This window comes from Haplochromis burtoni, unplaced genomic scaffold (assembly GCF_018398535.1).
Source record: "Haplochromis burtoni strain Fernald_Lab_line unplaced genomic scaffold, NCSU_Asbu1 Contig_77, whole genome shotgun sequence".
Classification (NCBI taxonomy): domain Eukaryota; kingdom Metazoa; phylum Chordata; class Actinopteri; order Cichliformes; family Cichlidae; genus Haplochromis; species Haplochromis burtoni.
Window position 1 is genome coordinate 620,757 of NW_024582438.1, and position 11,364 is coordinate 632,120.

Sequence of the window (11,364 nt, forward strand, 5' to 3'; positions counted from 1 at the left end):
TTGTTATTGCTCAGTTTTATTGCCACTGGCATACAGATAGTACCTGTAACAAGAAGCCATTTGCCCCTCAACTTGCAAAATACACATGTGCCTTTTTAAAAATACATTTTGAGCAAGAAAGCTAGATTTAGCTTCTTAAATCTGAACGTCATCTGTTTGTTTGGAAACTAGGTTGGTCACGGTTTTTGGTTTATAGAGCAGCTGAAGGAGTAATCAGGAAGATGAGCTATGATCAGTAATGACAATAATTGTTAGTAGCATTCTGTAATTGATTTACAAGTGGAAATTAAAAGCTTGAACGACTGCTGGCAGAGCAGTATTTTATGGACATGCTATAATAGTTTGTTCTGCAGAGGAATAAAAAGCCCAGTGGGCTCATTGATGATTACGTTGTTTTACCATTTGTGCATTGATTTGACACAGTCCTCTTTGAGCAGAGCTTTCCTCTCCGTTCTCCATCTGCATTAAAGTCCATCTGTGTTGTAGTGCTGGCTCCCATGTTGCCTAGTTGTAATCCCCCAAGCATGACCCAACCAACATGGTGTGTCTCACTGTGGAGCGGCTGCCAGGCCTGGCTTTAGCTTGAGGCATGAAGCCTCTCTTGGCACCAAATTGTGGCTGTAAAGGGTGTACACATTATGGCACTGAAAGTCATCAGTCACGGGATGTTGGTGCAACTTTACAGCAACCTATGCTCATTTCACTGAAAACAACATACCTTACTTTGTGTTTACTTAAAAGAAATGTTTTGGACATTTTTGGAACAGGAAATGAACATATTTGTTTTTGACAAATATAAAGTCACTAGTTCACTGTTTAGATCTTATGGCAAAAAAATAGTAGTGCTGATTTGAGCCACAAAACTTTATGAACTTTATGAATTGATTTGGCCCTGTCTTTATTTCCTTTTTTTTTTAAATTTACCTTCTACAGTTTAGAGGAACCTTCAGACCTGTCCTGAAAGGCCACTAGAAAGCCACACAGTCCCCCCTCTGTTACCAGAGCAACAAGCTCTGCAGGAGCAGGAGGTAGCAAAATTATATCCCTTCACAGTGAAAGGTGTGTGCATGTGATAGAGAGAGAGAGAGATTGTTTTTCGTCTTTTTCCCTTGGTATTCGGTCCTTTTGTTTTGCCCCATTGCAATTTTTCAGTGATTTATTTGTATTCAGTGGCGCTTAAGAAGCGTCCTCTAAACATGTTTTCCAGACAACTAAATTGACATCTCTTGCTACCCACTCTAAAACATTATACGTTTGTGGGCGTACGTGTTTGTGTTATGCTGCATAAATGCTTATAAAGGAGTTTTGAAAGTCTGACTATCAACTGGAAACACCCCCCCCCCCAAATTTATCAGTTAGAAGCAAGTCTCTATAAATTTAGGCAAAATGTTTGAGCTCTTGGCGTCAGCATTTGCACAGTGCTGATCAAGAAGACTGGGGCATAAATCCTCCTCCCTGAAAGAGCAAACTTTCTCGCGGGAGATCATTCCTCTGCTTTCACCAGACTTGTTTATATTCAGATGCCCCCCACCCCACCCTTTCTCAAGAGCAGATAATTCAGTGTGAAAGGCCAGGGGGAGTTGCCCTGTTCAAACTTTGGTTCACCCTCCTTGTGTGAGCCCCACTATAAGCTGCTTGAGGAGTTTGTGACTGTTGCTGCCAAGCTGAGCACGTCTGGGGCCACTTGTGGCATTTTATTTAGCTGCCTATATTCCCAGACGCCAGCTAATCTTTGGCATTTGGCCGACAGGTCGCGGCAGACATAAGGATGATGTGTTGAAGGAGGCCAGGGTGCTAAAACAATAAACGGCACAGCAGCAGTTGGTCAGCTAAGCTGCTGCCTCTGAATATGATTTCTGCTGTACAAAAAAAAGTTGGACATTGTTTTCTTCACATCTGAGTTACTTTTTTGTTCAGACATTTGCTTCTGCTTCAGAATCTCTGGGTGTGTTTTTAGTGTTTCTCATCACACACATTTTGGTGATGACTTAAAACTGTGCAATATTGCAAAATACATTTTAATAGTTTAAAAAAGGGTGTCCCTGAATCTTAACTACTGTGTAAGGTTGATTAAATTGTGCGTCCTTGGGCTCACAATCCCTTAGTACCTTATATTTTTGTTGCCACACTCTGACGGGGGATGAATTTGGGGGTAAAAGTAATGGGATGGGTTATCTTGTTTTCATAATTGATGGATGCCATTAAGGACAGGTAGCTTTACTGATTAAAAATGATTAACTGAATATCCCTATTCCCTATATGAGATTTCATAGTGGTCTGTAGTTCAGTATTTGGCCTGCAGACCATCGAAGGTTTTTAGCTGTTTATCGCTCTTTGTGGCTTAATAGCACTTCCATTATCAAGTTGTCATACTGATGTGCTGCAAAATGGCTTTCAGTGTGAAACTGGACTGACTCTTGCTAGATGTTTTGCGTTTGAAGCTGCCAACACGTCGACAGCAGTCTCAGTGGCAGGTCTAAGCACTGGAACCGATGCTCCTTTTCAGCGTGAAGAGTAATCTCCCTTTGCTCATTTTTCATCACATTTTAATGTACCGCAACATGAGATTTCTGCATAGGTGGTTAATACTGTAAGCGTTCGAGGTGTCAAAGAAATAACCAGCAAAGCAGAAGGGGATATGTGTGGCAGTCTTACCTATTAAGATCACAAGGCTAGGATCATTTTGCATGACAGATGGGGGTTATTGCATTAAGTGCTGTGATGGTGGTTGTAATTTGCCCCAATGGGAATGACCTCGTAGTATTTTATATGCAGTCCTTGAATGTCTAATGTGTTGTGAGATTGCAGTGGAGGTAAAATGATACAGAGCCAGAGATAAGAAGCGGGCTGTAGGTCGCAGAGGATGGCGTTAACCCAGCAGCTGACTGAGGTGACCTTAATCTTATCCTCTGTGGTTGTTAATGGGGCTGAGGTTGTCCTTCAATTTTAGAGACTTACTGCCAGTGTGGCCCTATTTAATGAAGGAGGATCTTTGTCTGTTGTGCTATTGTACTCAGTTCACTGTAAACTTGGGACCTCATACTGTGGACCCACTACAAAGAAGACTGTCTAGTCTAAAAACCAACATGTTTATGGTGTGTGCCTGGGCTATTTGCTGTGCTCTGTTGTGTCATCTGTATCACTGTGAATCAGCAACAGTGTGAAACAAACAAGCGTCCTGATGTGTACCCTGTCTTAATTTTTAGTGGTGAAACACTTCCCCTTCCACTAGGAACCTTGGTAGAGGACAAAAAATAATCAGTGCTATTATTGTGTATTCAAATATTCTGTTTATCTTTTTAATTTTTTTTACTAAAGTCTCTCAGTGTACTTTCACAGTCGATTTGCTGTTTATAATCTTTACATCCTTTATTTGCAGTATGAATAATACAATATGAATAATGAAATGTAGCCTAGATTGCCCAAGTGGCTGATGTTCATAAAGCAGCAGTAGTCCAAACCCTTACCCTCTATTTTTTTCAGTATCTCAGTATAAGTAGCTTTTGCTGCAAAAGTGGTAAATGCTACTCTACACATTATGCAGACATTTAGCTTGGACAGATAACGCCTACTCTGTTCATTAAAAAACAACACATTGGACCTTTTATGCAGACTTTGTTAAAGGTTAAACACTGAAGGAGACACTGTCAGATGTATTTTGGGAGCCACTCTTCCACCTTTTATCAGTTGGAATAATGAATTATTTTGACTCTTCTTGTCTGAACTCTGGAGCTTGTGTGTTAAGCACTGCGCAATTTTTTTTGCCTTTCAGAGTGCAGCAATGGAGGAGACAGTCATTTGGGAACAGCACACAGTAACACTACACAGGGTGGGTATCTGTTATCCTTCCTTTACTCTCTATAATTGTCTATGTTGAAATTATGCCCTATCCTAAACGCTCTCTGCCCTACCTAGTTTACGTTATTTTCCCTCTATCTCCCATCTCAGCATTTTTCTTCCCTGCTATTTTCAGGATCACAGCATGTAGGGAGTTAGCTCACTGTGTAATTAATTGCACGTGGAACAGACACAAAGCTTTTCTTCTACACGATTCCATGTTTTTGGCTGTGGAGCATAAATTGCACAAATGCTGATCTGGCATCTTTGTGCACATTGTTTGCACGCAAACTGCATCGCTTCAAAGTGTTCGACTGCTGTATTCTGTAGAGGTGGTTTTACAAACAATTATTTTGTTGGATTCGTACCAGGAGGTGGTCATTTAAATACATCTGTCTCTGTTCATCAGTTAGTGTCTTGGTCCATCCACACATCCTTATCTTTTTTGTGTTTTGTTTTTATTTCTGTGTGCAGGCACCAGGGTTTGGCTTTGGGATAGCCATTTCAGGTGGACGGGATAACCCTCATTTTCAGAGTGGTGAGACCTCCATTGTCATCTCAGATGTGCTGAAAGGAGGCCCCGCAGAAGGCCTACTGCAGTAAGATTTAGTTGTATTATCGGGAACCCAGTCATGCAGCTCATTTTTTAGTATTAAATTACACTGCCTGCTCCATAAAGACTCCACTGTCTGTCTGTTCTTGGTATCTCATTTCTTTAGGGAAAATGACAGAGTCGTTATGGTCAACGCTGTCTCCATGGATAATGTGGAGCACGCGTACGCTGTTCAGCAGCTTCGTAAAAGTGGGAAGCTCGCCAAAATTGTGAGTGTCACATCCCATTATGAAGTCTTCTTGGAAAGCTCATTTTGTAGTCAGACTTAAAGTGTTTGTAGCAGAGATATGTATATTGCTAATAATGTTATTTGGGCTCTCTCATATGTTTTTGTAGTTCACTAGCAGAAGAAATGTGCATGATAAGGGGATTGCCTGGCTCATGTTGGTTGTCAAGCTCATTTCATGTCTTATTCCCTTTGTTTAGACAATCAGGCGCAAGAGGAAGGTGCACGTCCCCATGGGCCGCCTGGGAGAGAGGGAGACTATGTCAGAGCATGACGAGGAGGAGGATAGCTACGACGAAGAGATATATGAAACGAGAAGTGGACGCAGTGGCGCGTACAGCGGTGTGGGCGGCGCTATGGGCAGGCGCAGTGGGCGGAGCGGCGGTCGCAGGGACAGGGAACGTGAACGCAGCGGCTCACGGGAAAGAAGTCTCTCCCCACGCTCAGACCGCCGCTCGCACAACCTGCCCCCACGGCCCGCCAAGGTCACTCTCGTGAAATCCCGCAAAAATGAAGGTGAGGCTCACAAAGTCGGGGATAAAAAGGGAGTCAGAACAGTGGATAGTGAAGCAGGGAATCTCCTGCCATTTGCTTTACATGACTATTAACAGACAACCATATTCTCTTTTAGAAGAGAATAAAGCCTCCAAATCAGCATTGGTTAACTGCCAGAGCAAACAAAACTTGCCAGCCACAGCAAAATCCAAGTAAACTCAAGTAAATCTAAGTAAAAGAGCAATTAATCTTCTTTAATCAGTACTGTTAATCCCAGTGGGAGAAGCAGATGTCAGCAGAATCGCAGTCAGCGTGGTGTTGTTACGTGAACTCTGTGCTAACGTTGTCTTTGTTGCTGTCGTTCACTTTGTAAGCAGAATATGGCCTGCGCCTGGCCAGCCACATCTTTGTCAAGGACATTTCCCCTGAGAGCCTGGCAGCCAGGGATGGCAACATCCAGGAGGGGGATGTTGTACTGAAGGTGAGAGGGGAAAAGCAAAGAATCACTGGAAGCATAGAAGATAAACTGAAAATGTTTGATCATGTTCTTTATATAATCTAACCTGATTCAGATAGAAGGATGTGCAGTATGTACTACTTTGTCTCATTGTATTAATGTTTTGGGAACATGCTGTGTAGAAGGACACCGTCACATTTAGCAACATGCACATCTTGATCCTTTCTTTTAATGCATAGACTGGTTATGGGGAGGAACATTAATGTGGTCTCATACCATTAAGATAATAACCCCAGACATGTCACCTTTTGTAATGTTTCTCTTTTCATTCAAGTTCTGTGGCTGTGTACGAATGTTTACTTCATGTCATTTCTGATGGCTTGTTTTGCTGATTCTTTCAGATTAATGGCACCGTGACAGAGAACCTCTCTTTGATTGATGCCAAGAAGCTGATAGAAAGGTCAAAGGGCAAGCTAAAAATGGTGGTTCAGAGGGATGAGAGAGCGACCCTGCTGAACATCCCTGACCTCGATGACAGTATTCCCTCAGCCAACGCTTCTGACAGAGATGGTGAGAGTGATGTGAATTCAACTCAAATGAGTGGATACGAAGAAAGTCAGACTTGTCAGGGCAACTTTGAGGCTGCGGCCGTTTAACAGTATCTTTATGTTTAACCAGACATTTCAGATATCCATTCTCTGGCATCCGACCATTCCAATCGATCACATGACAGACATCGTAGCAGCCGCTCCCGCTCTCCAGATAGACGATCTGAACCCTCAGACCACTCCCGACATTCACCTCCACAAATCAGCAATGGCAGGTAAAGAACATCAACCCGGCTTTCAGGAAATGAATAAAATCGTGGGATATAGTTGCAAGAAACATTGTTATTTTTGTATGTATATATTCTGTTTTTCTTCTCTTCACAACTTTCTGTGTTTGATGGAATGAAGTTTAGAACAATACCAATTTAAACTTGAACAGCACCATTGATCACCAAAATGTGGGTGGAGTACAAAACCATATTATTGGGCGCTTTGCTTAGTGGTAAATTTAAAAGAAAAAAAGTCCCTTAGTGTATTTGGAGAAGTCTGAGCTCTCAGGTTTAGGGTTAATTTATGATTAATGTAATAATTGATCTGTGTGTTTGTAGTTTTGTTTTTTTTTGGTAGCGACAGACTGGAAATGCAGGAGAATGCAAGGATATAACCACTTTGATACTGGGTTGTCCTAAGCATAATTTCTCTACTGGTTTTTAGACTGTTGTTGATTAATTAAGACAGTAATTTGCAAATGAGTGAAATTAAAATAAGTTATATGCAACCACTTAGTAAGACTTTAACATCTTTTAAGTAACCACAACTGATGATATTTGCTTCCATGCTTTAAAACAAGCTTTTTTCCCTTCCTCTTTTCTGTTTTTCTCATGAAAGGTAGTGTGTGTTAGCACCAACCATTACTCCATTCACCACTTCTTTTGACTCTAACGTTGTTTGAAAGTACCTCATTAATTCTTCATTTAAACTCAATAGAGCACCACAGTTGTTTCCCTTTCACTCTGCTCACTGACCTGAGAAAAAATAAAAGTCAGCTGTTAAGCCGCAAAAGAGTCGGTCTTGGTCAAAATTACGGTTGAAAGCAGATCAAGAGTCTGCTCTGCTGAGCGTAGAAGCTCACTGCTCTTAACTCTTAAACATGGTGCCATAATTCAAAGCTGTTGCTGAATGGGATTTTTCTGCACTTGGTTATTCCTGTTATACTTCAGCAGCTGGAGAAATCCATACGTTTGGTGCCATTCCCCTATTTGAATATTGAGGATTTAATAAACGAATTATTCGATTTAATGTAGTTCAGTAGAGTTGTTGGGACTTTGACAAACGACTGTATATTCACAGCCCTCAGTCTAAAAGAAGTGATGAATTTGTGTGTTGAAGATCGGTCTTTTGTGTAACAGCAAATTATTAACTGATGGATGTTGCTGTTGATATCAGACATCAATTATTTAGAGACATTTCTTCTCAAGATGAGAGAATCATTTGAATGTGTCACTGGATCTTCTTCTTTTCAATGTTTTGGTGGACAAACCTGCATGTTCACCACAAAGGAAATCGTGACACACAGTAATAAAAGGCCATCTCTAGCTGCCTGTTTTAAGTCGCTCTCTATTTTTTCCTATTAGGCTCATCATTTCTTGTCATTTTTAATATACAAAAAGCGAAAATCTCTATAATGTTCTAAACAGTGGCACGGGCACACTACCTTGTGTATTTTAGTTAACAGGAAGGAGTTCTTGTGACAGGATGTTATTTGATTTGTTTGTTTGAACCTGATCAGTGATCTGGAACCCTTTCTCTCAGCTCGTGAAGTTGGCAGTTAAGTGCAGCCTGGGATGAAAAGAAGTTTGTTCCTGTCCAGCCAGTTCAAGCAGGATCCTTTGTAGTTACTTTGTCACACAGTCTGTGAACAAAGCAGCTCTCTTCCCAAAAAGTTAGCCATGTGACCAGGAGAGCCACAGATCTATGCCACTGGGAAGCCTGTCTTTATCCCTCCTGTTCCTATCACTTGCTAAGAAATCACAATCAGCATCTGAAGTTTCTGTTTGTCAAAATGCATGTAAATTTGGACATCATATGTCACTGTATATTAGTTTATACAGTAGTTTACGCAGTTTTTCTTTTTAAAGGAAGTCAAAGTAAGCTGGTCTAAAGCCAGAGCCTCACAGTGAAATTCACCTGGAGGACAGAACCCACTCTGACACCTTGGATAAGCTGCTCTAAAAATAGAGCACGAAAGACTGGAAAGACAAAGTGATGACCTTCAACACTAAGATGCAGGCGTAGAAAGAAGCTATTCTTAGCAAATGCATGTTCTGTTTAAGAGACAGTTTCATGTTGCCTTGCAGCACTACATCTGCAGAATGCATTATTCATGATCTCGTGCCTCATGTTCTAAAGAGAGGTTATACAAAAACATCTTTTTGCATCTTTAGTCACAGAAGTCGTGACGATGAACGGGCCTCAAAGCCGGCTTCAACACCAGCGAAGCTAGCGGAGGAGGTACCTCTGCCCAAACCGAAGGAGTCAGGAGGCAGAGAGGAGAAACAGCTCCCACCCCTCCCAGGTCAGATGTAAATCAGTCAGCCAGAAAATTACATGTTGGTTTGTATGTCTAAGAATGGTCATTTGTAAATCAGTGTGAATCTTGAGAAACGGTGTGTAATGGCCCTGTCTGTCGTTTGCAGCAGAAAATTTACATGAATTAATGAACTCTTATTCGAAACAGTTATTTTTGCCCTTTTTTGGTTGTTGCGCTTTTAAAAAGTTAGATCCAGACGCCTGCCGAGCCTGGCTGAGTCAGCCTGGAGCCAAGTGAAAATAAACCATATGAGCTGATCGAGCCTGACGTTCCTCCCCAGCCTCCAGCAGTCTGCTGCCTCTCTCTTTGACTTCCTAGCTCAGGACACTGTGTGCCTTGAGTGTGCGTGTGTGCACACAAGAATGTGTGTTATAATATTTTGCTTATATGTATATGCACACTGTTGTTGTTTTTGTTCTTATTCTCACTCATTTTCTGTCTGTATGAGGGTATTCCTTTGTTTATGATGATGTACAGCCAGTGTTACGTGTTCATCATCTGTCTCTCATAATAACATGAATCTCTGCACATTTGTATTTAGAACCCAAGCCAGTCTATGCTCAGCCCGGACAGCCAGATGTAGACCTGCCTGTCAGTCCTTCTGATGCTCCTGTGCCAACTACTGCCCATGATGATAGCATCCTACGGTAAAGTTTACAATATAGTAATATCCTACACACTCTCTCTCGCTCTCTCTCTCACACTCACTCACTCTCACTCACTCACTCACACACACACACACACACACACACACACACACACACACACACACACTCACACACACACACACACACACACAGCGGGGGAAAAAAGTACTTTTGACTACATCAGGAGAGCTGTTATTCAGAAAAATGTTTTAAAATGCTTCCATGCACAGTCTTATCTGTAAAGCGCAGTATCTGCAGGCTTCAGACTGCTCTAAACACTCAGTGGCAGGTTTTTTTTTCTACTCTTGGGTCTCATTAGCCTCAGATAAAAAGGATACCCTAAATGTGGTCATCTCAGAAGTGTAGGTCTGACTGTGAGCACAGCAGCCCCTCCCACCTGCTGTTCACATGTTTTGTTTTCAAGGTGCAGCCAGTCGGGAGAAAATACAACAGGGAGGGTGGTCTTGAAGGGAACAGTTAAAAGGGCTTGTGGATTATTTTGAGCTGTGAAGTGTGCTGTAATGAAGATTTGTAGCTGAAAACGAGGGCAATGGGACCCCCATTAATGGTTAGCTGCCAAGTTGAATGAGCAGGACGCGGAGTGATCAGTGGTTGTGTCTGAGAATGTTTACTGTTGTTGTTTTTGTTATTAGCAAAAATACTGAAATCTCTGTAGAGAAATCTGGCTGACATTTAAGTCATATCAAAAGAAATGAACTTGGCAATTGTTTCTATTCTCAGGCCAAGCATGAAGTTGGTGAAGTTCAAAAAGGGGGAGAGTGTGGGTCTGCGGCTGGCTGGGGGGAACGACGTGGGCATCTTCGTAGCTGGAGTGCTGGAAGATAGTCCAGCCGCTAAGGAGGGCCTAGAGGAGGGCGACCAAATTCTCAGGGTAAGATTATTTTTAACGTAAGCTGATTGTGAAGTGAGACAAACTGCAACACATATGATGAACAAGAAAGGGGAGCTGTTTAAGTTTGGAGAGAAAAGTGGAAAAAAGGGATAAGCCATTTTGTTTTAACAGTGGGCACATCATAGTGCGTGTAAACAGTAGTGTTTTATGGGAAATGTTTCTGAAACATTCCCTTAAATATTCATGGTGTTATACTCTGGCTGCTCCAAAATTCCTCTATCTTCAAGCTGGTCTCTTAGCAATAGCCCTGAGGGAGCGTACACAAAAACACCGTTTCCTCTCGCTGTGTTTGTCCCATTCCCTCACAGTCGTATATCTCACTGTTTGTTCCTCCTCCTCTATTCTCTGAGTATATTGAGGAATGACTTGACTTCTTGTAGTGCAATAAAACCTGCAGTTACCCAGGCATTTCAGAGAACAGGAAAAGCTATGCGAACCTCTGTTTAAATGGAGATTTACATTTTCTGAGATGTGCTCCTTGAACAATAAAAGCTTCTGCTTAAACTTGAAAATCCAAAATAAAACATTTTTGTATGAAAACCATAAAAAACATAAACCAGAAACATGCTTTTTTCCAAATTCCAGGTAAATAATGTTGACTTTGCAAACATAATCCGAGAGGAGGCGGTGCTCTTCCTCCTGGACCTTCCTAAGGGTGAAGAGGTCACCATTCTAGCCCAAAAGAAGAAAGATGGTAAAGGAAGTGAAAAGAGAACTAAGAATTATCAAATAAGCTGATTGGTTTGCTGATACTGACTTAACGCTCTGTACTGTTCAGTATACCGGCGGATTGTGGAATCAGATGTTGGTGACTCTTTCTACATCCGGACACACTTTGAGTATGAGAAGGAATCGCCGTATGGTTTGAGCTTTAACAAGGGCGAGGTGTTCCGTGTGGTGGACACCCTCTACAACGGCAAATTAGGCTCCTGGCTGGCTATTCGCATTGGCAAGAACCATCAGGAGGTGGAGAGGGGCATCATCCCCAACAAAAACAGGTGAAAGCATCCCTTCTCATCTCCTTTCGAGTTGTAGTTA

General features: G+C 41.9%; 1 protein-coding gene across 11 annotated transcripts in view; it reads left to right on the plus strand.

The window, feature by feature from the left end:
* Nucleotides 1–11,364, plus strand: part of tjp1b (tight junction protein 1b) — a 69,910-nt gene that overhangs the window by 43,981 nt on the left and 14,565 nt on the right. For 10 of the 11 annotated variants that reach the window (XM_005929168.3, XM_014335787.2, XM_005929170.3 and 7 more), the window contains 12 exons: nucleotides 3,773–3,829; nucleotides 4,312–4,436; nucleotides 4,557–4,659; nucleotides 4,877–5,192; nucleotides 5,546–5,652; nucleotides 6,030–6,198; nucleotides 6,307–6,451; nucleotides 8,621–8,751; nucleotides 9,308–9,413; nucleotides 10,155–10,305; nucleotides 10,912–11,020; nucleotides 11,105–11,324. In XM_005929168.3, the coding sequence (XP_005929230.1) occupies nucleotides 3,773–3,829; nucleotides 4,312–4,436; nucleotides 4,557–4,659; nucleotides 4,877–5,192; nucleotides 5,546–5,652; nucleotides 6,030–6,198; nucleotides 6,307–6,451; nucleotides 8,621–8,751; nucleotides 9,308–9,413; nucleotides 10,155–10,305; nucleotides 10,912–11,020; nucleotides 11,105–11,324 (1,739 nt within the window). The remainder of the gene's footprint in view (nucleotides 1–3,772; nucleotides 3,830–4,311; nucleotides 4,437–4,556; nucleotides 4,660–4,876; nucleotides 5,193–5,545; nucleotides 5,653–6,029; nucleotides 6,199–6,306; nucleotides 6,452–8,620; nucleotides 8,752–9,307; nucleotides 9,414–10,154; nucleotides 10,306–10,911; nucleotides 11,021–11,104; nucleotides 11,325–11,364) is intronic. The other variant, XM_005929169.3, reaches the window with a different exon arrangement.